Raw genomic sequence first — 27915 nt, forward strand, 5'->3', positions numbered from 1 at the left:
TTTAAGGAGAAAGAAGGAGATGTCTATCATTTTAAAACTTTCCAACTAATTTTCTTCATAAAAGAATAGTGATTATTTCTTTTTAACATCAGGATAAATTTTAAACTGTTTTTAAAGAAGGGGAAATAATTCTAGAAATGTTTTGAAAAATCCCTTGTGGAGTTTTTGAGAAGGCCTACTCTGAATTTGTAATCATTCCATGGCCTAAGCAAGAGTAAAAATTAGTGTTTCAGCTTGTCATCTGTACATAAGATTTAATTCCTTAAGTGTCCCTTTCCTCCAGAATGAGTAAACAAGGACATAAATCCATCAACTTGTGGGGTTAGTCATTAATCTTTTTGCTTTAAGCTGGAATGGGATTCCAGTACAGACAGTTAAGTAAGTAAAAATTACTAACTTATGAGCTACCCTGTCCTATGGTTGAAATGTAAAGGAAGGCTGAATAATGGGTTTGAAAGATTTGGAAAGATAAATAAAGGTTTGATTCGAAATATGAAAGGCAGATAAGAAGGTCTGGGGACAAATGGAAGTTAGCTAAGCCTCTCCTGTCCTGAGAGAATACTAGTTTCAGATAGTTTAAGTAAGTTGAGAGGGTTTGAGAAAGTATTTTAGAAGACCGATAAGTTATGTAGCTTGATCTGATAATTACTGGCTCAATGGAATTTGGGACAGTCCTATCTGAAGTATATTTATTTGCTATTTAAGACTTCATGGGACTACAATTTCATATTGTTTTAAGCTCTGATTAAAGCCAATAGTAGAATGATAGGCACTACAGGCTGAGAACTTCTAAAGGTGGATGTCTGTGCCTGGGAAAAAGTTTTGAAGGCGACCTTGGACACGGCCTAGGTAGGATCTTCTTGACTCTGTTTCCCAATTCTGCTACTTCCCTTCTTAAAAGGAAAAATCCCCACCTATTACTCTTAAGCCCTGCTTTCAGCATCTAGTGGTTATATGATTGGCTATCAGATATGACTCATGCCTGGAATCAAACAGAGCTAAGGAAGTTCTTTCCTTCTGTTAAGATATATGACATTGTCCCCCTTTTCTTTCATAGCAAATTTATATTATCAAGAAGTTTTGTAAGCACAATGCTAAATCTATTAGGTAATAGATCGATACTGGAATATCTCTAAGTTATTATTATAGGATGCAGGAATGAATAGCTTGCAATTTAACCTATGTTCATAGCCAAATAAAAATTAAAACAATGTAGAGATAACATCCTCCAAAAGGAGTTAATGATTAGACAAAGTAATAAGACAAAGATATAATGTGATAGATGTCTAATAAAAAAAGGATAGCAAATTTTGAGAAAAAGCAATAGGATCAGATTGATTCTTCTAAGAATTATATACAGATGTGTATGATTGGCTCCAAAATTTATCTATCATGGAAATTCAAGCTATAAGTGTGTTTTGGTAATAAGATCTCAAATTTGTATTTTTGCACAAAAATTGTAGAAGATAGTGAAATTATATTTCCTTTATTAAGTATATGTCTGATAATTTTAAAAGGAAGATGAGTTAATTTTATGTTTGGACCTTCACATTTTAAAGGATTCTTATACCAGGTACAAGATTTAGGTAAGGACAAAAACAGCAAATAATACATAAACTGAAATACTCAGTAGTTTCAAAAATGGACAACCAAATTTAAGTGATTGTACTAAGTTATTTTAAGTAAGAATTATCTGGGAATTTCTAGATCTGCACCAGAGAAGTAGAACACTCTTTTAGAACTGTCCTAAGAAAAAGACCTTTTTGTCAAAGAAAGGGTATCTAGGGACCAGACAACTACAATCAGGCATCTGGAATTAAAAAAAAAAAATGCTGCTTAAATGGACATTAGGAATAGGTAACTGGGATACAAGGAATTTAATGTTGGTTAACATTGGTAATAATGATTGCATTACTTTGTATGGTTCCTGTTTAAGTTTTCTTGGTTATCCAATGTGTAAATGTAAAACATGTGACATGCAAATTGCCCCCTCTCAATACCAGTGTATTGTGAGCCATCTAAGTGGTTTGGTCTGTACCTGACTTAATGTAATTGTGCAATTTTGTCAATTGTGAGAAAAGCTTTACTGTATTTGTTTAAACTCAGCCCTGTGTGGCTGGGATACTTAACCATTTATTGCACTGTTTGAACTTAGCCCTGCATGGCTGGGACCTATGTTGTGCTGTTTTTCTCTCAATTATCAAATCATATGTGTTCTGGGAGCCTTGTTGGGTCTGACTACTCCTATAGCTGCCAACTTGTGAATATGGACTCCTTGATCCCTCAGTCACATCAAAAGATTGACCTTGCTCCTGAGTGGACATCTGAGCCCATAGAAGACCTTGCCCTCTGGTTTCAAAGGATGACATCAGACGTAGGCCAGACCAGACCTACACGAAGAACAGCTCCCTTTCTGAGTCCCTTGCATTCCCAAGCCTATATCTTTGGTATCTTTAGCTTATTTTACTTAGTTGTTCTATTTTTACCATTATGCTCCCTACCCTGATTCCCCTTGCAACTTGCTCCCTCTGCTTGTTTACAATTAGTTTACAATTACTGCCCCATCTCTGGGCATGTCCAAACACAGGAAGAAAAAAAAACCTGAATCCACCTAGATCAGGATTTTTAGAACCGTACTCCTGAGGAAGATAGAGGATTTTTCCGTATCTTCTTTGGTTTATAGGCAAAGCTTCAACTTGCCGTTGACCAAAAGGAGGAAATGATGATCATTAATATCATTTAATATCATTTTTGTAACTTTCAGTAAGGACCAGAATCTGAATTAATGATCAACTAGAAGAAGAGCCTGGACCTAAGCTTCTTTGTTCTCTGAGTTTACCCAGAGAATACCCTTCCTATGTCAACAAGGCCAGATAGGGCTGACTTAAAAGCATTCTTTTCTCTGTCCAATTAGCCACTAAGGATGAGACCCTTAACCTGAGAAAACTATCTTGAATAATGTAATTTTTTCTTATCTTAATATTTCATGGGCATATATTATGTTATGGAATGTTAATGGTAAATTAAACACAGAGATCCTGGGTTGTAATTCCAATTGACACTTTGTCAACTATCCTGACTTATTGTATTTACGACCTATTCCATTAAGGAAAATCCTTATCTTGTATCATGATTTAACATACATGGGGATCATAAAAGTGAAGTAATGCAGGCATGCTGAGTCTGTTAAAGAAAAAGGTATATAAGCTTTCTCATTTCTTTGTTCAGGCAGTCAGACTTTGTCTGGCCCCATACATGCATGTATGTATCTGCTGGCTTAAGGGAATAAATGAATAAGTAATATAAATTTTTCTATCACCTAGCTTGTTTGCCTCCTTTAACCAAACTCTCAGGTGAACACACCCAACACTTGAAGCTATGGCATGCACAGTGGCCAAACCATTTCGGCAAATGGGCTGAACCAGGTTGGGGCTAACCAAGGGGTCTCAAACCCATTGGTGAGTTAAGGGGGTGTCTACGCCCAGCATTTGAAGACTTCCCCTGTGCAACGGGTAGATGAGAATGATTTGTTTCAACGGCCATGAAGGCAGCTGAATCAGGTACTGTGGAGCGCTTAGAGCTTGGGTTAGACATAGAAGATGCCATTTTACCACTATACCTATTTCAAAGTCCTATGCCAACAGGAAAGTGACGAAGCAGCAGGTGTAGATACAATGGGAGCTGTAGTCACAATCCTGCAAAAAGGTGGCCCAGGCCATAGGGGTGTTTCTCACTAGAAGCAGCAGTGGCATTCGGCAGCCACCTGGGTGTCTGAGCAGCCTTTTAAGGATCGAACTACTCACCTCCTGGCATGAGGAAGGGCCTAAAAAAGGTGCCCTAAAAATTGTCTAATTACCTAACCCTGGCCTGATTACTGAGACAGGTGGGGAATCCCACTCTGTGGTCAAAACACAAAGAAATGTACAAAAATGTCTGCAAAGACAATTTCAATCACCATTGGCATATGGAATGTCCAATAGACCTGAAAGATGAACAACTCTTGCTGCTAAGATCTGTATACAATGTTTGTAGATCTGACCAAGGCCTTTGATACTGTTAGTCATGAGGGCTTATGGAAAATTATGTCAAAATTTGGTTGCCTGAAGTTCATCAGCATTGTACATCAATTTCATGATGGCATGCTGGCCCAGGTTCTAGATGATGGACAATGCTCTCATGCCTTCCCAGTCACCAATGGAGTGAAACAAGGCTGTGTGCGTGCTCCCATACTTTTTAGCATGATGTTTTCAGCCACGTCGTCAAATGCTTTCAATGAGGATGAACACTGCATCAAGGTCAGCTACTACACTGATGGTAAATTCTTCAACTTGAAAAGGTTACAAACCAAGACCAAAGTGGAAGGAGTGTTGGTGCATGATTTTCTGTTTGCAGATGATTGTGCATTCAACGTAGCCTCTGAAGCTGAGATGCAACGAAGTATGGATCAATTCTCTGCTGCTTGTGCTAACTTTGGCCTAACAATTAACACCAAGAAAACACAGGTGCTCCATCAGCCACCATCACACCTTCCATACATGGAACCTGCGGTTACAGCAAATGGAGAAGTTTTGAATGCTGTGTATAAGATCACTTATCTTGGTAGTGTAGGGATGTATACACATTGATAATGAGGTTGATGCGTGCATTGCCAGAGCTAGCTTAGTATTTGGGAGGCTCTGAAGGAAAGTTGGGAGAGAAGAGGTATTAAAATGATTACCAAACTAAAGGTCCACAGAGCCATCATGCTGACCTCATTGTTGTATGCCTGTGAAACCTGGACAGCCTACCAGCGCCATGCCAGGAAACTGAATCTCTTCCATTTGAATTGGCTTAGGAAGATTCTGGAGATCACTTGGCAGGATAAGGTACCAGACACTGAGGTCCTTACTTGAACTAAACTGCCAAGCATTCAGAGACTGCAACTGCGAGACTCTGGGTGGCCATTAAGGCTTTGAAAACTCAGATGTTGGTGCTTCTCTCTCTCTCTCTGGTAACTATGTATGCATTGCTATGAACAGACAGAAGCCCTGTTTGCTGATTTGTGTTATTTGCTCTGTTTATATAATTTCTGCTTGTAGTTTCTGTTTTCTCTGAAGTTCAGGGGGCTGACTCTTTCCCTGAACTAAATGAATGATATATATATATATATATATATATATATATATATATATATATATATATATATATATATATACACATATATATATATATTTATATGTTTGATCAAAGTGAGATTGTCAACCCCTTAAAGTTGTTTTCCTTAGAAAAGCATAGCAAAGAACTTGTACTAGCAGCCCTCCTGTATGCTGGTGTTATTGGCCTTACACCTCCACAGTAGCTGCAAGTAACACTGCTGCTACAGGACCTAAAAGAAATTTGATCTGACATGTAACAGTAAGATTATTTAGTTGGTTTTTTTTTAACAAATATCTAATAGAAGAATGTTGCCAGTATAAAACAAAAACTTGAAGAAATATCACATAAAGAAACTTCTCCATTTTGAGAAGTCCAAACCTGTAACAGGAAAAATAATAACAATGATGGCAGTTAATAATGTTATAGTGCTTTAAGGTTTGCAAAGCACTTTTCTTTGATTCTTAAAATACCCCTGTGAGATAGGTGACATTATTACAGATAAGGAAACTGAAGCTAAATAAGAAGCATTAAATAACTCACCCAAGGTCACAATACTAAGTATCTGAGACAGGTTTTGAACTTGAGTCTTCCTGACTTCAAATCCAGCCCTTTATTCCATTCTATCACAGAGTTACCCTCTTAGTGAATAAATTAATAATCAAGTATAATTAATAATAATAATAATAATAATAATAATAATAATAATAATAATAATAAAGTATAGTTCTTAAGTATATCACTTTTTCAAAAGCTTACTCCAGTTGCCACTCGAATACTTGCTGATGGAGGCCGTATTCCTGAAGGAGGTCTTCCTGTCAACCCAATTCCTCCTCGTGAAATAGGGCGAGCAGAAGGAGGTTTGTGATTACTGGCCATCTCTTGTTCACTTTAGCCACTGTTGAGAAGCGAAAATATAGTTCAGTTATCTGTGATATTTCTATAACATCTGGCATAATTTGTCACATGCTTCTTGAAACTGTCTCATCCTCTGGCTTCTATGACATTACTATCCTGGTAAGAAACTTTTCCAACTGCTCTTTCTCTTATTACTCTTTGTCTTCTCAATCCTCCAGAAGAGATTCCTTCCCTCAAGTCTGTCCTTAGCTCTCTGTTCTGTTCTTCTTTCTCAAAATTCTTTTTTTGTTTTTGAGGAGAAGAACTATGACCAATGGAACGAATCATAAGAAGAAACAGAACCAAAAAAACCCCCAAAAAACCACAACCCCAAAACAAATACAAAAGACAGAAAAAAAAGGTGGGGAGAAAAAGGCGAGCATGAAGTGTGCCTCAATCTGCATTCATACTTCATAGTTCTTTCTCTGGATGTAGATTTTCTCAAAATTCTTTAGCCATTCGGGCATTATCCTAGTTTCAAATATCACCTTCTATACTGACTCCCAAATCCAAACCTCTAGTTCTATCCCTCAAATTCAAATCTAACTTCAAATTTTTTTTTATTTTTTTATTTTTTACTTTTTTTTTCTTTATTTATTTTTAGTTTACCACACACGGTTCTATATAGTTTTGAGTTCCAGTTTTTCTCCCCTCCCTCCCCCCTCCCTCCCCAAGACGGCATGAAGTCTCATATAACTGTCATGTATAACTTCGCATTGAATTAATTTATGCTCTAGTCAAGTCGTGGAGAAGAATTTTGACCAATGGAATGAATCATGAGAAAGAAGAAACAGAACCAAAAAAAAAAACCAAAAAAAAACCCCAAAAACAAAAACAAAAGAGAAGCAGAAAAGGCGAGCATGTAGTGTGCCTCAGTCTGTATTCAAACTTCGCAGTTCTTTCTCTGAATGAAGATAGCATTCTCCATCATGAGTCCCCTGGAGTTGTCCTTGCCCCTTTAGGTTGCTGAGAGAAGCGCAGTGTGTCAGGGTTGGTCCTCACGGAATCCACATATATGTGGCTGTGCACAACGTTCTCCTGGCTCTGCTCCGCTCACTCAGCATTATGTCGTGTAGGTTTTTCCAGGTTGTTATGAAGTCTGCATCATCCCCATTTCTTATGGCACAATAGTATTCCATCACCTTCACATAGCACAGCTTGTTCAGCCATTCCCCAATTGATGGGCATCCCTTTGCTTTCCAATTCTTGGCTACCACAAAGAGAGCTGCTATAAATATTCTTGTACATATGGGTCCTTTTCCCGCTTGCGTGATTTCTTTGGGATACAACCCTAGAAGTGGTATTACTGGGTCAAAGGGTATGAACATTTCTATAGCCCTTTGGGCATAGTTCCACACCGCCCTCCAAAATGGCTGGATCAGCTCGCAACTCCACCAGCAATGCAACAATGTTCCAATTTCCCCACATCCTTTCCAGCATTTATCATTCTCCTCGATTTGTTATTTAGCCAATCTGACAGGAGAGATGTGGTATCTAAGAGTTGTTTTGATTTGCATTTCTCTAATCAGCAGCGATCCAGAGCATTTTTCCATATGCCTGTAGATAGCTTTAATTTCTTCCTCTGAAAACTGCCTGTTCATATCCTTTGACCATTTCTCAATTGGGGAATGGCTTGTATTCCTATATATTTGGCTTAGCTCCCTGTATATTTTAGAGATGAGGCCTTTATCAGAGATACTAGTTGCAAAGATTTTCTCCCAATTTTCTGCTTCCCTCCTAATTCTTGTTGCATTGGCTTTTTTTGTACAAAAACATTTCAATTTGACATAATCAAAATTATCCATTTTGCATTTTGTAATGCTCTCTATCTCTTGTTGGGTCATGAATTCTTTGCTTTTCCACAAATCTGATAAGTAAACTATTCCTTGCTTTCCCAAATTACTTAGAGTATCAACTTTTACTCCTAAATCATGAACCCATTTTGACTTTATTTTGGTATATGGTGTAAGATATTGGTCTATGCCCAGTTTTTGCCCTACCATTTTCCAATTTTCCCAACAGTTTTTGTGAAATAGTGAATTATTAGCCCAGAAACTGGCTTCTTTCGGTTTATCAAAGAGTAGATTGCTAAACTTGTTGATTTCACCTACTTGTGTACCTATCCTATTCCACTGATCCACACCCCTGTTTCTTAACCAGTACCAGGCAGTTTTGATGACTGCTGCTGTGTAGTACAGTTTAATATCTGGTGTGGCTAAACCACCATCTCTAGCATGTCTTTTCATTAATATCCTAGATACTCTAGACCTCTTGTTTTTCCAAATGAATTTTGTTATTATTTTGTCCAGCTCAGTAAAAAAATTTTTTGGTAGTTCAATTGGTATGGCACTGAATAGATAGATTAATTTAGGTAGAATTGTCATTTTTATTATATTAGCTCGGCCTAACCATGAGCAACTGATATTTCTCCATTTATTTAGATCTGATTTTATTCGCGTGAAAAGTGTTTCATAGTTATGTTCATATAGGCCCTGGGTTTGTCTTGGCAAATAGACTCCCAGATATTTTATAGTGCCTTCAGTAACTTTGAATGGAATTTCTCTTTCTATCTCTTGCTGTTGGGCTTTGTCAGTAATGTATAGGAATGCTGAGGATTTGTGTGGGTTTATTTTATATCCTGCAACTTTGCTAAAGTTGTTTATTATTTCAAGTAGTTTTTTGCTTGATTCTCTAGGATTCTCTAGATAAATCATCATATCATCTGCAAAAAGTGATAATTTAGTTTCTTCTTTTCCTATTCTAATTCCTTCAATTTCTTTTTCTTCTCTTATTGCTACAGCTAATGTTTCTAGAACCAAATTGAATAATAGGGGTGATAATGGACATCCTTGTTTCACCCCTGATCTTATTGGGAATGCATCTAGTTTATCCCCATTACAAATAATGCTTGTTGATGGTTTTAGGTAAATGCTATTTATAATTTTGAGGAAGGTTCCCCTTATTCCTATGCTTTCTAGTGTTTTTAATAGGAATGGGTGTTGTACTTTGTCAAAGGCTTTTTCTGCGTCTATTGAGATGATCATATGGTTTTTGCTAGTTTTGTTGTTGATATGGTCAATTATGCTAATAGTTTTCCTAATATTGAACCAGCCTTGCATTCCTGGAATAAATCCTACCTTGTCATGGTGTATTATTCTCGTAATGAGTTGCTGCAATCTTTTTGCTAATATTTTATTTAAAATTTTTGCATCAATATTCATTAGAGAAATTGGTCTATAATTTTATTTCTCTGTTTTAACTCTATCTGGTTTGGATATTAGTACCATATTTGTGTCATAAAAAGAATTTGGTAGGACTCCTTCTTCACCTATTTTCCCAAATAGTCTACAGAGTATTGGAATTAGTTGTTCTTTAAATGTTTGATAGAATTCACATGTAAAACCATCTGGCCCTGGAGATTTTTTCCTAGGGAGTTCGTTGATGGCCTGCTCAATTTCTTTTTCTGATATGGGGTCATTAAGAAATTTCACTTCCTTCTCTATTAGTCTGGGAAGTTTATGTTTTTGTAGATATTCATCCATATCTCTAATGTTGTCAAATTTATGGGCATACAATTGGGCAAAATAATTCCTAATTATTGTTTTGATTTCCTCTTCATTAGAGGTGACCTCACCCTTTTCATTTTTTATACTGGTAATTTGATTTTCTTCTTTCTTTTTTTTAATCAAATTGGCCAAAGGTTTGTCAATTTTATTGGTTTTTTCATAAAACCAGCTCTTTGTTTTATTTATTAATTCAATAGTTTTCTTGGTTTCAATTTTATTAATCTCTCCTTTGATTTTCAGTATTTCTAATTTGGTATTTAATTGGGGGTTTTCAATTTGCTCTTTTTCTAGCTTTTTCAGCTGTATGCCCAGATCATTGATCTCCTCTTTCCCTATTTTATTCATGTAGGCATTTAGAGATATAAAACTTCCCCTAAGAACTGCTTTTGCTGCATCCCATAAGTTTTGGTATGTTGTTTCATTATTGTCATTCTCTTGAATGAAATTATTAATTGTTTCTCTGATTTGATCTTTGGCCCACTCACTCTTTAGAATTAAATTATTTAGTTTCCAATTAGTTTTTAGCTTATTTTTCCATGGTACTTTATTAAAAATTATTCTTATTGCATCATGATCTGAGAAGGATGCATTGACTACTTCTGCTTTTCTGCACTGGATTGTGAGGTTTTTATGCCCTAGTACATGGTCAATTTTTGAGTATGTGCCATGTACTTTTGAGAAGAAAGTATATTCCTTTTTATCCCCTATTCAGTTTTCTCCAGAGGTCTATCATATGTGCCTTTTCTAAAATTCTGTTTACCTCCTTAACTTTTTTCTTATTTATTTTGAGGTTAGATTTATCAAGTTCAGAAAGGGGGAGGTTGAGGTCTCCCAATATTATAGTTTTGCTGTCTATTTCTTCCTGTAACTCCCTTAACCTCTCCTCTAAGAATTGTATGCCTTACCACTTGGTGCATATATGTTAAGCAATGATATTGCTTCATTGTTTATGGTGCCTTTTAGCAGGATATAATGTCCTTCCTTATCTCTTTTAATTAGATCTATCTTTACTTTTGCTTTGTCTGAGATTAGGATTGCTACACCTGCTTTTTTTACTTTAGCTGAGGCACAATATATTTTACTCCAGCCTTTTACCTTAACCCTATGTGTATCCCCCTGTTTCAGATGCGTTTCTTGTAAACAGCATATTATAGGATTATGGTTTTTAATCCATTCTGCTATCTGCTTCTGTTTTGTGAGAATGTTCATCCCCTGCACGTTCAGGGTTATGATTTCTATCTGTGTCTTTTTCTCCATCCTAATTCCCCCTGTTTATGCTTTTATTTCTCCCTTTCCCCTTCTCCTCCTCAACAAAGTTTGGTTTTGACCGCCGCTTTCCTCAGTTAACCCTCCCTCTTTATTCCCCTCCCTTATCTTACCGTTACCCACTTGCTACTTCTCCTCTTCCTTCTGCCCTCCCCCCTCCCTTTTTCCCCCCTTTCCCTCCCACTTCCCGTAGGACAAGTTAGATTTCTAAACTTATCAGAGTATGTTATTCCCTTCTTGAACTAGATCAGATGACAGTAAAGCTCAAATACTGCTCTTCTCCCTCCCTTCTTTCCCTCTACTATAATATGTTTTTTTTCCACTTCCTTTGGTGTAATTTACCCTTTTCTATAACCTCCTTACCACTTCCCTCATAGCCCTCCCTTTGTATCTCTTATTTATATTTTATATCTTTACATCAGTTAATTTATACAGGCATTCACAACCTATGTATATCCCTTTCATTTGTCACAATAGTTATACCATTCACAAGAATGACTTATATATGTATATGTATATATATATACATAAAAAACATACATAAGATGATATAATCCCACATAAAAATGTAAACAACCTAAGCTTATTGGTTAATGAAGTTTGTGGGGTTTTTCCCCCTGGTTACCTTTTTATGTCTCTCTTGAGGTTTGTATTTGGAGATCAAATTTTCCATTGAGTTCTGGCCTTTTCATCAGGAAGGTCTGGAATTCCCTTATTTCATTGAATGTCCATCGCCTTGCCTAGAAAATTATGCTTAGTTTTGCTGGGTAGTTGATCCTTGGTTGTAGTCCCAGCTCCTTTGCCCTTCGGAATATCATATTCCAATTTCTCCTGTCTTTTAATGTGGAAGCTGAGAAATCCTGCGTGATCCTGACTGTAGTTCCACGATATTTGAATTGCTTCTTTTTGGCTGCTTGCAGTATTTTCTCCTTGAGTTTATAGCTCTGAAATTTGGCTATAATATTTCTTGGTGTTTTCAGTTTGGGATCTCTTTCAGGGGGTGATCGGTGAATTCTTTCAATGACTATTTTGCCCTCTGGTTCTAGGACCTCTGGGCAGTTGTCTTTGATAATTTCTTCGAAGATACTGTCAAGGCTCCTTTTTTCATCGTGGATTTCCGGTAGACCAATAACTCTCAAATTGTCTCTCCTGGATCTATTTTCCAGGTCAGTTGTTTTGCCAATCAGATATTTCACATTTTTTTCTATTTTTTCATTCTTTACGTTTTGTTTTATTACTTCTTGATGCCTCATAGATTCATTAGCTTCCACTTGCTCAAGTCTAATTTTAAATGAGTTAGTGTTTACATTTTGCTTTTGAGCCTCCATTTTCAATTGGTTGATTTCACCTCTCAGGGTGTCCTTTTCTCTCTCTAGATTCTGAATCTCCATAGCCATTTCGCCAATCTTATTCTTTAGGGACTTGATTTCGTCAGTGGATTTTTTCTCCCTTTTTTCCATTTTTTCCATATTTTCTTTTAGCTCCCTAATTTGGTTTTTAAAATCCTCTTTTAGCTCTTCCAGCAGTGCTTTTTGGGCTGGAGACCAGATCATATTAGCTTTTGAGGTATCTGATGTATCTACCGTGTCATTGCTATCTTCTTCTATGTCGATATTTTGATCCTGCCTGTCTCCATAAAAAGAATCTATTGTCCTCGGTTTTTTTGTGTTCTTCTTCATGTTGGTTTGCCTTCTGCTGGCTTTACAACGAATTTCTATCTGTGAGTCTCAGGGCTTTCTGTCCCAGCTTTCTTATTCTGGGGGTTGTGAGTCTAGAATTATAACCTTCAGTTTCCTGAGGTGTGGGGGAGGGGTCTGGCTCCCTGGCGTCTCACTCCCTGTGGGTGCTCTCCAGCACTTGCTTTTCAGCAATGGTCTCAGCTGTTTGTTGTTTGAGCTGATGACTGGCGCTTCCCCTGGGGGAGCAAGGTTACGTCTGGGCTCCTGGCTTGGCCCCCTGCCGACTCTTCCCCTCTGGGACTAATGAGCTTCTAGTATTTGTCCTGTGAAGCCCCGCTACTCTCTCCTCTGTTTCAGTTCTCTTTTTTTTTTTTTCCCCGAGGAATTCTCTGGGTGAGGGGGAGAGGGATTAGAGCCATTTACCTGGCCATTGAGTCTTCCGGAAGTTCAAGAGGCCGAGTTCCTGGGTTTTGCAAGCACCAGGACTGGGTGTTTTCGGGGCTGGTGGCGTTGCGCTGCCTCTCCTCACTCCCAGAGACTGCCGTCCTGTGTTGGGAGGCCTGGGGATCTCTGCCGGTTTCGGGCGCCCAGCTTTCTCCCAGCCCATCTCCCACATGGATTTCCCGGCCGGCCGCTTCCACCTTGGTCTGGAGCAGCTCCGCACCGAGCACTCTCCGAGCCTGCAGGTTCGTTCCTCCGGCCTTTCAGACTCTCCTGGCTCGGAAATTTGCCCCACGCAGACTGCTCGCGGTTTCTGACTCTCTCAAATCTGCTCAAATTCACTTTTTTATGGGAATCTGACAGACCTTGTGAGAGAGCTCCGGTAAGACGCTGCCTTCATGCAGCCATCTTGGCTCCGCCCCTCTAACTTCAAATTTGCATTGCCATGTAGATGTTTCTAAATAGATATCTCAACAGCACTTCAAACATATATTCAAAAATGAACTTGTAACATATTCTCTGGGGAGCCAGTTCCTCATTTCTATTAATGCCACTGGCATTCAAGAGAGGTCAAGCCAAGATGTCAGAAAAAAGACAGGGACTTGCCTGAGCTCTCCCAAATTCTCTTGCAAACAACTTTAATTAACACCTCAAAATGAACAAAGGATGGGGCGAAACAATTTTTTTTAAGATAACTTAGAGGGAATACAGAAAAGGTCTGTCTCACTGAGGTAAAAGAGGAACACAGCCCAGTGTAGGGAGAAATGAGAGTTATGCAAGAGAATCATGAAAAAAGAGTCAACAGTTTGGTGAAAAAAAAAGAAGCACAAAAAATGGAAAAGGATGTATGAAAATTCACTAAAGAAAAAAGTTCCTTAAAAAGTACAATCAGCAAAATGGAAAGAGGTAGAAAAGCTAGCTGAAGAAAATAATTCCTTAAAAATCAGAATTGGGCAAGTGGAAGCTAATGACTCCATGAGACTCCATCAAGAATCAATCAGACAAAATGAAAAGAATGAAAATGTGAAACATCTCGCTGGAAAAACAACTAGGCTGGAAAAAAATCCAAGAGAGATGAAATTATCAGAGAAAACTGCCTTGATATACTAGAACTAGAAAGTGAAATAGAAATTGAAAGAATCCACCAATCACTTTCTGAAAGAGATCCCAAAATAAAAACCCCCTGAAATAGTACAGCCAAATTTCAGAACTCCCAGGCCAAGGAGAAAATACTGCAAGCAGCCAGAGAACAAAAACAAATTCAATTATGGAGCTACAGTTACTATTACATAGGATTTAGTAACTTCTACATTAAAGAACTGGAGGGCTTGGAATATGATATTCTATTAAGACAAAAGAGCTAGGATTAGAACCAAGAATCGCCAACCCAGTGAAACTGAACATAATCTTTCAGGGAAAAAAAATAAACATTCAATGAAATAGAGGACTTTCAAGCACTCCTGATGAAAAGACCAGAGCTGAACAGAAAATTTGATTTTCAAATATAAGACTCAAGAGAAGTATAAAAAGGTAAACAGGAAAAAGAAAATATAAGGGATTAAATAAAGTGTAATAAACTGTTTAGATCCCTACATGGGAAGATCATACTTATAACTCTTATGAACTGTATCACAATTAGAAAGACTTGAATTGCCAACACAATATCCACAGCACCCACGGCTACTATGAATATGCTGGTGTAGTTCTGAATCGCAAAATATAATGGATTCTCTATATGGAACATAGAACCAAAACATTTATTCAAACAATGGAAAGCCACGTCCCAACACCAGAGAGCCAAATCCATCACAGCAACAAAGAAATCCATACACAATAACAATGCAAAGGACACTGCCATCCTAAAGCCTTCCCCCTGTTTGGGCCTTCCCACAACCAAACACTCATAGTTAGCTGCTGCTTCTCTCTCCCTCAGCCCTAACTGTTCTGACCAACTTCCTCTCTTCTGCTCTATCCTTCCTGCTCCGCCCTTTCAGCAAGCTCCTCCCATCACAGATTCATGTGATTCAGGCTTCCATGTGACTTAAGCAGGTTACATGGGTCTATTAATACATGGGAAAGATCTTCCCATTAAGCAGAAACACATTAACAATACAAGAGTATACATAGACGGAGGGTACAGGTATAAGTTGACTTTGATGGTATTATATTTTAAAAAAACAAAATTAAGGAGAAAGAGGATTGCACTGGGAAACGAGAGAAGGGAGAAGTAGAATGGGGTCATTATTTCACATGAAGGGGACTGTTACAGTGGAGGGAAAAATGGGGTGAGGTGAGCATTGCTTGAAACTTACTCTCATCAGAAATGGCTCAAAGAAGAAATAATATACACACTTAGCTGGGTATAGTAATCTATCTTACCCCTTAGGGAAATAGGAAGGGGACAAGAAGAGAGGGGAGGCTAATAGAAGGGAGGGAATATGGAGAGAGGCAATAGTCAGAAGCAAAATACTGGTGAGAAGGGACATGGTGAAAGGAGAGTGAGAAGAGTGAGAGAGATAAAAGTAGGAAAATAGGATAGAGGGAAATACATAGTAGTTATAACTATGAATGTGAGCAGAATGAAACTCACTCATAAAACAGAAGTGGAGAGCAGAATGGGTTAAAAACCAGAGTCCTATAGTATATTGTTTACAAGAAACACATTTGAAGCAGAGAGACACACACAGAATAAAGTTAAAGGTTGAAGCAAACTGTTATGCAGGGGTAGTAATCATGACCTTAGGACAAAGCAAAAGCCAAAATAGCTCTAGTTAAAACAGATAAGGAAGGAAATTACATGTTGCTAAAAGGTACCATAGACAATGAAGTAATATTAGTATCACTGGCATCTTTTCAAATTTCCCTGGCCTAAAATACTGTACTAATTTTATTCTCCTACTTCATCTTTTATCATATTCTTTCAGTTTCCAAATCCAGTATATTTTCCTTTAAAGTATCTTTCCCAGCCATTCCTTCATATCCATTTCCATTTTTATACACTTCTAGCCACTGACCATTTGCATTAGGAAGGCAATAAACACAACATCGATGAGAATTGTGAATATGCCTATGTAGTTCTATATCGCAAAATATGAGAGACTCTCCGTGTAGAAGGTAGGAGAAGTAAAACATTTATTCAGACACCAGAGGACCAAATCCCATAACCAATAAGCCACCCCATCCAAGTAGCAACCAACTCCCCAAACCAGTAAGCCTACTTTATCATAACATCAAAGAACTTAAAACACAATATCACAGCATGGAGCCTCACCATCCCATTAGCCTTCCACCCAGCTGCTGGAGCCTTCCCACAAGCACATTCACAGCATAGCTAGCACACCTGCATCTGCTCTCTCCCTCAGGTATAACTGCTCTCTCAGCATTTCTTGTGACACACTTTCCTTTTCCTCTTCTTCAGCAAGCTCCTCCTACCACATGTGACTTAGGCTTCTGGTGATGTAAACAGGTCACATGGCCTAATAATGGGTGGGAAAGATCTTCAAATTTAAATTACCATTACACCATCTCATACTTAGTAAACAGCAATAGACTCCCAGCTGTCCTCCTGGACTCCAGGCCCTCTTCCTATTCTAAAACATTCTTTGTATTATTACCAGACTAAATTTCTTTATATTCTACTTTCATTATGTTATTCTCTTCCCTATTTCCTATAGGATATTTAAACTCCATTGCTCAACTTCAAGTATGTGGATACTTTCTTCACTGCCCCATACTCACAGTTATGTTTGTGCCTTTACTCTGGCTGATCTTCTAAGGAAGAATCTTTCTCCTGATTGTTATATGATCAAATACCTACCATCTTACCTATACTAATTCTTCTGACTGTGTCAGCTTTCACTATCTCCCTATCTTCTGAGATACTATAATATTAACCTTAGAGAATCAAGTAACAAAATGAAATGAAACAACTAACAGCATCAGCAAAGTATCAAGATAGAAAATAACTCACAAAAATTATCAAACTTTCTACATTTTAGCAATAAAACTGAAGGAAAAGCAACAGAAAATTTTCATTCAAAATAGCTACAGAATACATAAAATATATGGGAGTCCATCATCTGAAATATGCACAAAAGTTAAATAACCATAACTACAAAAAACTCTTTACAGAAATAGAGACAGGCTAAAAAGAGAAGCAGCATTAACTGTGCTTGGGCCAGGCCAAGCTTCACAAGCTAGATGAGGGGGAGGGGGAGGGAGAGAGAGGGAGGGAGAGGGGGGGGAGAGAGAGAGAGAGAGAGAGAGAGAGAGAGACAGACAGACAGACAGACTGCCTCCTTTTGCATACTGTGTATGAAGGGAGGAATACATGACTGCAGACTGGCATAGAGAAATGTGATGAGCGACACAGGAGGGTAACTAGGAAGAGACTTACTAAGTGGAGCTTCCAAAGCCTTCTTCAGAAAAAGATGGGTGGATAACGATCACTCCAGGAAAGAGAAAGAGGACTTTGGAATGGCAGGCATATCCTTCATTTCCACTTTGCCTCCCTAGAAATTTCAGAGAAAAGAATTCTTCTTGGGGGAAAATGGGTCCTCTCTCCTGATCTGAAATCTTATCTTACTCCCAAATGAAGTTCATTTACTCTGTGCATTGTGTGGTATATTCTAATCTGTATAACTCCTCTGAATTCTGTTTGCTCTTTTGCTGGGATAAATGGATTTATCTATTTGGCATTTGTGATAATCTTTTGTTAACCAGTGTTTAACGGGAAAAAGCTATACTGGTGAGTGTAAAAGCAGTAAGAAATAAAACTTTTTTTGTTTTGAACTTTGCAAACCTACAATAGACAGATATTTGAATTGCCTAAGATAGTTATAATTCTAGCCCTACACCCTTCTGGGAGGCATGAGAAAAGAGTGCCCAGTGGAACTCCAGGTCTGCTTGTGCCTTCCCAATCCTGCCCCTCCACTAGCATGCTGGAAGTAAGCACTGACTTGTAGCCTCTTCCATCCTAAACTCTGGCCATGCTTACTCCTAACCCAGGTCAGCCATTAATACCTCAGACTACTTTTCCTTCTTGACATCCACTTTCCCCCTCCAAAAAGGTGCTTCCCCCCACACCATGCTTTTCAGCTCCCTTTTATTTGTGCCTTCCCCCATTATAATGTAAGCTCCTTAAGGGCAGGGACTATCCAAGCACAATACTTGGTACATGGCGTATACTGTAAGTGCTTAATAAATGCTAAATCTAACAGAATATAATCTTTACAGAGGCAAGTAAGTCTCAGATCTTATCTATCCATACCATCCCTAAGCTATATCTATATATTTAGGCAACCCATATGCACATATCTGTCACATAAAAATTACTATTATCAGTGCAGTGCCAAACTATCAAAGGGTTACCTTATGGACCTAGAAAAATCATAACAAAATTCACCTAGAGGAAAAGATCAATAATCTTAAATGTGATCACGAAAAAAGAGGGAAGGAAGGAGACTAGCAGTGGCAGATAAAAAAGTACAGTACAAAGGAGTAATCATCAAAACTGTTTAGTATTAGGTAAAAATAGAAAAGTTAATCAGTGGGACAGATTAGAAAGACAAGATCTAGAAGCAAAGAAGCATAGTAGTATAAGTATAGTGTTCCATAAACTCATGACCCCAATCACTGTGGGGAAGGAATCACTATTCAACAAAATCATCTGAAGAACTACAAAATGATCTGACAAATTAGGTTTGGAGCAACATCTCACAGAATAAGCCAAATGAGCTCTAAAAGGATATCTGACAGATACAAAAGGTTGCATAGTACTCAAATGTAGAATTGGGAAGGAAATACTTTTTGAACCTATGTGCAGGAGAAAAATTCTTGACCAAATAAAAGGAGAGAGTCACAGGAGATAAAATGCACAATCCTGATTATGTAAATTTAAAAATTTCTTGCATAAAATCAAGGCAATTAGAATTATTTGAAATTCAATTATATTTTATTCTCAAAGAGTAGTATTCTCTCCTACCTCCCACTTTCCCTGCCCTGACCAACTTAAGAAAACAAGAAAGAAATACTCTATTACAAATACATATAGTCAAGAAAAACAAATTTTCTCATTTACCATGCCTAAAAAAAACACCACAAATAAAAAAACCCCCACAGTTATAATTAGAAGAGAAACAATTAAGTGACGAAAAAGGGAAATTGAATTGCTAGAAAGTTGTGGGAGAATATACACACTAATATACTGTTGGAGCTGTGAATTGGTATTCTGGAAGACAATATGGAACTATACTTAAAAATTCACTAAACTGTTGCTTCAAACTGTGACCCAGTGATAGCACTACTAGGCTTATAATTCTAAAGAGGATAAAAGAATAATGGAAAGGAACCATATATATTAAAATATTCATAGCAGCATGTTTTGCTATGGGAAAAAATGGAAACTAAGGGGATGCCTATCATTTGGGGAATGGCTGAACAAATTATTTTATATGAATGTAAGTACCATATTATTGCACTATAAGACAAGAAGAAAGGGACAGATTCAGAAAAACCTGGGAGGATCTAAATGAAATTATGTAGAACGAAGTGAGCATAAACAGGAGAACAATTTACTCCTGGTTACGCTATAAAGAAAAAACAACTTAGAAGTTAAGAAACCTGATCAATGTAGCCTTGGGTCCAGAGGATCAATTATGAAACATGTTTCCCATCTCTTAACAGAAAAATGATGGATATGATAGACCTTTGGAGAAAACTGAATGGGAATAGAAAGGAATATACTTTTTTTTCCTGCTAAAAATGACACCTTCACAAAAATTGACCATGTACTGGTGTATAAAAACTCCACAACCAAATGCAGAAAATCAGAAATATTAAATGCACCCTTTTCCAAGATCACACTGTAATAAAAAAAAATTACATTCGATAAAGGGCTTTGGAAACATAGGTTAAAAATTAATTGGAAACTAAATCTAAACCTAAAAGAAAAAAATCATAGAAACAATAAATAATTTCATTAAAGAGACTAAAAACAATGAGACAACATATCAAAATTCAGCCAAAGCAGCACTTTGGGGGAAATGTATATCTCTAAACATTTAGATCAATAAAATAGAGAAAGAGCAGATCAATGAATTGGGCATGCAAATAAAAAAAAACTTGAAAAAGAACAAATTTAAAATATCCAATAAAACACCAAATTGGAAATCCTGAAAATCAAAGAAGTGATTAATAAATTAGAAAACCATTGAATTAATAAAACTAGGAGCTGTTTTTATGAAAAAACTTATAGAAAAACCATTGGTTAATTTGGTTTTTTAAAAAAGAAGAAAATCAAATTACCAGTATCAAAAATGAAAATGGTAAATTCACCATCAATGAAGATGAAATTGAAACAATTATTAGGAGCTATTTTGTCCATTATATGACAATAAATCTAATAGTCCAAGTGAAATAGTTGAATATTTACATGAATATAAATGGCCTAGATTAACAGAAGACGAAATAGAATACTTAACCCTATCTTAGAAAAAAAAAGCTGAAGAAGCCATAAATGAGCTCCCTAAGAAAAAGTCCCCAGGGCCATAGGAATTCTACCAAGCATTTAAAGAACAATTAATTCCAATATTATGTAAGCTATCTGGAAAAATAGACATAGAAAGAATCCTACCAAATTCCTTCTAATACACAAATTTGGCATTGATACCTAATCCAGGGAAAGCAAAAACAGACAAATACTATAGACCAATTTCCCTAATGAATACTGATGCAAAAATTTTAAATAAAATACTAGCAAGGAGATTACAGCAATACATCACAGAGATCATACACCACAATCAGGTACAATTTATACCAGGAAAGCAGGATTGGTTCAATTTTATGAAAATTAACAGCATAATTGACTATATCAATAATGAAACCAACAGGGGCAGCTAGGTGGCGCAGTGAGTAGAGCGCTGGCCCTAGAGTCAGGAGGACCTGAGTTCAAATCCGGTCGCAGACACTAGACACACTGACTAAATGTGTGACCTTGGGCAAGTCGCTTAACCCCAATTGCCCTGCCAAAAAGCAAAAATTAAAAAAAAAAAATAAAACCAACAGAAAATACATGATTATCTCAGTAGATGGTAAAAAAGCTTTCGATAAACTACAATATCCACTCCTACTAAAAACACTAGAAAGCATAGGAATAAATGGAGCTTTCCTTAAAATGATAAGTAAACCAAGAACTATTGTTATCTGTAATGGAAATAAACTAGAAGCCTTCTCAATAAGATTGAAGGCAAAGCAAGGATGCCCATTATCACCACTATTATTTAATATTATGCTAGAAATGCTAGCTATTTCAATGAGAGGAAAAAGAAACTGAAGGAATTATAACAGGAAATGAGGAAACAACACTATCACTTTCTGCAGATGATATAACGGTATACTTAGAGAGCCCTAGAGAATCAAATAAAAAACTAGTTAAAGCAATTAACAAGTTTAGCAAAATTACAGATGTAAGACAAACCCACATAAATTATCAGCATTTCTATATATTACCAACAAAGTCGATCAGGGAGACATAGAGAAATTCTATTTAAAGTTAACTGCAGACAATATATAATGAGTGGGAGTCTTCCTACCAAGACAAACCCAGGAACTAAATGAACACAATTCCAAGACACTTCACACAAATAAAGTCAGATCTAAATAAATGGAGAAATATTAATTGCTCATGGATAGGCAAATAAAATAAAAATGATAATTCTACCTAAACTATTTTACTTATTCAGATAGAAAAAATAACCAACCTCTTTCCTTTTGAACAATTTGTTCAACAATTCCACAATGGATACCTGTTCTGTTTCCAGTTCTTTGTTAGCATAAATGCCACAGTGGTAGTAAAGAACTGGAAACAAATAACTGGAAACAAATGAAGCTACCAAAAATTATTTTACAGAGCTAGAAAAAATGATAATAAAATTCATCTGGAAAAAAAAGATCAAGGATAGCAAGGGAATCGATGAAGAAAAATGTGAAGGAAGGAAGGTGGTCTAGTAGTACAAGATTTCGAAGTGTATTACAAAGCAGCAATCATCAAAACAATTTGGTACTAAGAACAGAGTGGTAGGCCAGTGAAATACATTGGGTACACAATACAAAGCAGTAAATGGCCATAGTAATCTAGTTTTTGATAAACCCAAATATCCAAGCCTTTGGGGCAAGAGCTCAATATATGACAAAAAAAACAGCAAGGAAAATTGGAAAGCAGTTTGGTAGAAACTAGGTACAGAGCAACATTCACAGCACGAAGTTAAAATGGGTACATAATTTAGACAATGCTATCATAAGCAAATTAGGAAAGCATGGATAGTTTACCTGTCAGATCTACAAAATGGGAGAGAACTTATGACCAACAAGAGATAGAGCATTATGGGATGTAAAATGGATAATTTTTATTACATTAAATTAAAAGGGTTTTCCACAAACAAAACCAATGTAGCCAAGATTAGAAGAAAAGCACAGAAGTGAGGAAAAAAATTTTACTGCAAGTTTCTCTGACAAAGGCTTCCTTTCTCAAATATATAGAGAAGCGAGTCAAATTTATAAGAATATTTGACATTCCAAATCAATAAATGGTCATTGGCTATAAATAGGCAGTTTTCAGAAGAAATCAAATCTATCCATAGTCATATAAAAATGCTCTAAATCACTAGTGATTTAAAGAAATGCAAATTATTAGACTGGCAGAACAGGGAAATGCTGTCGATACAGTTTACCTAGTCTTGAACAGAGCATTTGTTAATCTATGACTATAGTTGCATGATCTCATAAAAGCCCTACCTCCCCTGCAATGCTGAGGCTAGAGCAGGTTTTTCAACTGGAAACAAAGTAGATGTCCCTTGGGGAATGGATAAACAAACTGTGCTGCACAAATGTAACAGAACGATGAATAGCATGTAAACATGGTTTAACATGTAAAGACTTGACATGAACAGATACAAAATGAAGCAAAAAGACCCAGGAAAATATACACATTTACTATGTCAATGTAAATGAAAGAACCACCACTACAATATAATCTAAAAAGAATGTTGCAAGGTAATATACAGAAGACTGGCCCCAAAGAAAAGATATGAGAAGAGCCTTCCCTCCAACTAGTTTTGTTGCAGGCCTCCATGGATGTAGAACACTGAAACATCAGATTTTTAAAATCTTTTTTCCTTCTTTCTTTCTTAACATTCTTAGTTAATAAAGGATAGCTTTTTGGAAGGAAAGAGGAAAGGAAAATAGAGAAATCTGGGTAATGTATTGATAGAAAAATCTACTAAAAAAAAGCCCCATCTTTTCACTCCCAGTAGTCTCAGCATCCCCTCCCTTACAAACCTGTGTGTACATGTTGTTCCTACCTCCAAAGCATATAAGCTCCCTAAAGACAGCAATTATTTTGTTTTGTACCCCCAGAACCTAGTACAGTGCCTGACAAATAGAGAGTATTTAAGAAATGCTTGTTTAATTGAATTGAAATGACTGGAACCAACAAATAGTCGTTAATGGTTAGATGTCAACTTGGAAGGAGGCTTCTAATAGAATACTCTAGTAACCCACGCTTGGCCTTGTAAGAGTTAACATTTTATCAATGACTCACTGATGGTCTTCAAACAAAAGCTATATGCCTACTTGCTCATGTCTGGATTAAACTTGATGACCCCTGGGATCCTTTCAACTCAGATTCTCTGATTCTGAAAATAGACTGGGAAGGATAGGAAAAAAAATCGTTAACAAGGAATCAAAACTTAAGGAGATGTTAAGAGTTCTTCTAGATATCCTAAATGAGTTTAAGTCACCTTGCCTGAACAAATTACATCGCCAGGCAATGAAATAATATGCAGGTATGGCTTCTGTGGTGAGGTAGAAATAGGGAATAAACTTGTGATTTCACTGGTATAAGGAGCTCCCAAGGAGGAATTTCCTCTACTAATGTAGGTCACCATCTTCTAGGCTACTTACAGTCATAAAGAGTTGCCTAGAGCACTAAGGTTACAAAGCGTTACAAAGTCAGTATGTGTCAGTCTTCCTGGCTCCAAGGCCAGCTCTCTATAAACTATGCCTTGCTGGCTGCTATAATCTTTAAGAAACCAGGGAAAAATAGCTGAGTGTGGTGGTACATGCTTATAATCCCTAGTATCAGGAGGTTTAGGCAGGTAAATGGCTTTAGTTTAGGAATTCTGAGCTACATTAGGGCTAAAGCTGGTAGGGTGTCCTCACTGAGTCCAGCACTAATATAGTAAGCCCACATATGGGTGAACTCACCAATATAATGAGCAGAACCACCAGGCTGCCCTTTAAAGAGCCCAGGTCTGAAAGAGAGAAGGTCAAAGTTTCTGGCTCAGTATTGGAATAGGGTCAGTAAATGGCTGCTGCATTTACAGCCTAGAGATAGGGGGAACCACTCTCAAAAAAGTAACAATAACAACAAATTATAGAAAAGAGGAAAGGGGTCACACAACTGAAGATAGGGAACTAACATATCAAACTGCATCAAAGGGGTAGAGACCTTTAAATTAAAAGTCAGGTTTCTGACAAAATTCTAGAAAAGATTATTAATGGTTTGCAAGCAGGTAGAAAGGGAAGCAGTGAATACTATGAACCAAACTGAAGCATTAAGAACAAGTTATTTCAGACTAACTTCAGACTAACTTAATTTCCTGTTTAGCAGAATTGCTAGAGGAGAAGACAATCAGGGAAATAGTAGGATTCAAAAATGACATAAGAATACGTAAAGGGGTTGAAGATGAAGTGTCATACAGTGAAACAAACACTGCTCCTGGAGTCAGAGGCGTTGGGTTAAAATTCTGTCTCTGAAACTCTATGTGTGACCCCGGAAAAATCACTTTCCTTTTCTAGGCCTCAGTTTCCTCGTCTCTAAAAAATAAGTGAGAGGAACTAGGTAGCCTCAGAGGTCCCCTCCAGCTCTATTATCCTAGAAGAAGATGCAGGGAATACATGACCACGTCTTAAAATAAATGAGATCTATCATGTGAAAAGGGTCTGCACCTATTCTGCAGAAATCCCACAAGACAGAAACAGGATTAATAGATGGAAGCAAACTTTGCCTCACCAGAAGGGAAAACTAATTAATAATCATAATTATCTCAAAATTGAATGATCTGAATAGGGATTTGATGCTAAAGATTCCTAATAGCTGTTGAATGAATATTTATCCCTCCATGTACTCTACCATTCAACGATACTGGCTTCCCTGCTGTTCCTTGAAACAAGATATACATTCTCCCAACTCTACATATTTCCACTGGTTCACTCACACGGCAGGAATTCTCTCCTTCCTTGTATCCATTTGCTGGCTTCCCTGAGGTCTCAGCTAAAATCTCACATTCTATAAGAAGAGCTGTACCTTACTACTACTACCTTCTCTCTGAGATTATCTTCAATCTGTCCTATATCCATCTTGTTTGTACATAATGGTTTGTATGCTGTCTCCCCCATTTGATGGTGAGCTCTTTGAGGACAAGAACTGGATTTTGCCATTCTTTATATCTCCAGTGCTTAGTGCAGTAGTTCAGTTGGGCACAGTTAAGTGCCTAAAAAATATTTATTTACTTAGAGGGGATTCATGATTTAATTAGGGGTTATCTCCTGTATTCATTCCAATTCTGAGATTCTATACCTAGAAAAGTGCTGTTGCTGAGCATATAGCAGAAACAATACTTTCTGATTACAGACCAAAAAACAAAACAAAACAAACAAAAAACACTTCAAAGACCCTAGCAGAGGGGTGGGGAACCTGCAGTCTTGAGGCCACATGTGCCCCTCTAGGTCCTCAAGTTTGGCCCTTTGACTAAATCCTTAATAAAAGGATTTGTTCTGTGAGACTTGGACTCAGTCAAAAAAGTCACACCCGAAGGCCTAGAAGGCAACATGTGGCCTTGAGGCCACAGGTTCCCCATCCCTGCAGCAGAACAAAAACAATCTTCTATTGTAATAGCTTGCTAACTGACCTCCTGTCCAGTTTTTTGCCCTCTCCACTCCTGATACTGCTGCCAAAGTTATTTGCCTGACGAACAAATTTGACAATATCACTCTCTTACTCTAAAAACTTCAGTGGCTCTCCATATATAATATAAATTCCTTACCCTACTAACTGAGGTTTTCCAAATATAGTTCCAATTTACCCACCCATTCTAAATTCATACCTTGAATCTCTTTACTCTGTAGGTGAACTGGCCTACTAACAAGTCCTTGCTCTTAATCTGCCCTCACTGTTTCCTTGTACATGTCCCTCACATCTGGCAGACTACTTCTCCATCTATCTATTGAAATTCTTTCTTTACTAAACTCATAGTTCAAGTACCACAGTTATAGAGATGACCCTTTCATTGCCAAATCCCTCATCCTGGTTCACATTCTCCTCCACATGTCTGTAATATACTGTTTTATAATTATTTATGTCCTTCTCACCCGTATGTCAGATTGTGAGCTCCACAAGGACGGTAACTGTTGTTTTTTGTTTGTTAAAACTTAAAAAAAGTTTCCTAATACCAGTGTTTACCATAGCATCTTGCCCAAAGGCAGCTTTGAAATATGTCTGTTGTATGAGAGAGAGTTTGGTCAAAAGGTTTTCTCCACAGGTGGCTTGGCCATGACTAGCAGCTATTTCTGTTAGAAACACCATCCTATTATCTCTCCTGAAGTCTCTTTCTAGGAGAAAATTACAGCATGTAAACATGGTGGGGCTTATATTTTTGTTTTTATTTAGAAAAAGTTTGTGAAACAAACAAATAAAATCTTCCTTTGCTTCTATTCAGATTTGCCTCTCTAGCTGGTAAAATATGGAAACTAAGTCAAGTCAACTAGCATTTATTTTGTGCTTCTACTATATGGAAGGCACTGGGCTAAATGAGTATACAAAGAAAGGGGGGAAAAGGAAAAAAGACCCATACTAGCAAGGAGCTTATATTCTAGAAGGGGAGAAACAAGTAAAGGACTCAATACAAACAAGACATACGTAGAGTAAAACTGCAGTTAATCTCCGGGGGAAACCACGAGCTTATTAAGATGACCGGGGCGGGAGGGGAGTGGGGCGGGGAGCGGAACCACAGGAGTCAGGAAACCGGGATTCTAGTATTGACTGCCATTAACTAGCTGTGAGATCTTGAATAAGGCACTTACTTAGAAAGTCAGGGCCTGAATGTCTCATTTGAAACAAACAAACCAAAAACATACGACTGCTGAACCTACTGCTCTCCAACATCTTTTCCAGCTTTGAAATTTTGTACATTTTGTGTCTCAGCTTAAAAAAAAATATCCTAGAACTCGCCTTCGTTTGGCTTTGCGTTTTTTTTTCTTTTCTCATTTCCGTTCTCTCGCCTTAATACCTTTAGTCAAACTGTTACAGCTCCCCATCTCCCTCCCCATCCCCCAACCACCCCGGGAACAAGTTGGGTGGGGGAAGGATTGACAGAGCCTTGGGCTCAATATTTCCAATTTTAGGAAGGGGGTGCCTGGCCGAGGCTTGGGGTTTAGGCGGGAATCATGAAAGTCTGAATACGAGGGTAGAAGCAGTTGGCTCGGGGACAGTCGAGGAGTGGGGGGGACAGTAAATTGGGGTGCTGAGGAGGGAGAGGACTCGGTGGAGAGGTGAAGCGACGCGCCTGCAACATGTGTAAGCCAGCGAAGAGGGCGAGGTGGGGTGAAGGATGCCTCACCTCAATCCGGGGGTCCTGGAGGCACGGCCGCAGGGAAGCGAGAGAGCTGGAGCCCCTCTGAACCCCTCCCCAGTCCGGATCCCTCGTTCACCCACCCCCCCAGACCACAGTATGCACGCCCCAGCAGGCCAGCGGCTCAAGGGGCTTCCAACAGCCCGGCAGCCCGAGGCGCCTGAGCCCGTAACCAGGCAACCAGATACATCCTGCAGAGCTTCCGGCGCCCTATCCTTTCCTCTGCCCCTCCTTTTCCCCTCCCCC

At 37.8% G+C, this 27915-nt stretch overlaps 1 protein-coding gene across 1 annotated transcript in view; it reads right to left on the minus strand.

Moving 5' to 3' along the window:
- The window catches only part of IFT74 (intraflagellar transport 74), a 171317-nt gene extending 143402 nt beyond the window's left edge, over positions 1–27915 (minus strand). The window contains exons 1-2 of the mRNA XM_036739092.1: positions 27658–27915; positions 5893–6031 (exon numbers count right to left, since the gene is read on the minus strand). Of these exons, the coding sequence (XP_036594987.1) occupies positions 5893–6012 (120 nt within the window). The 5' untranslated portion in view covers positions 6013–6031; positions 27658–27915. The remainder of the gene's footprint in view (positions 1–5892; positions 6032–27657) is intronic.

This window comes from Trichosurus vulpecula, chromosome 9 (genome assembly GCF_011100635.1).
Source record: "Trichosurus vulpecula isolate mTriVul1 chromosome 9, mTriVul1.pri, whole genome shotgun sequence".
NCBI lineage: Eukaryota > Metazoa > Chordata > Mammalia > Diprotodontia > Phalangeridae > Trichosurus > Trichosurus vulpecula.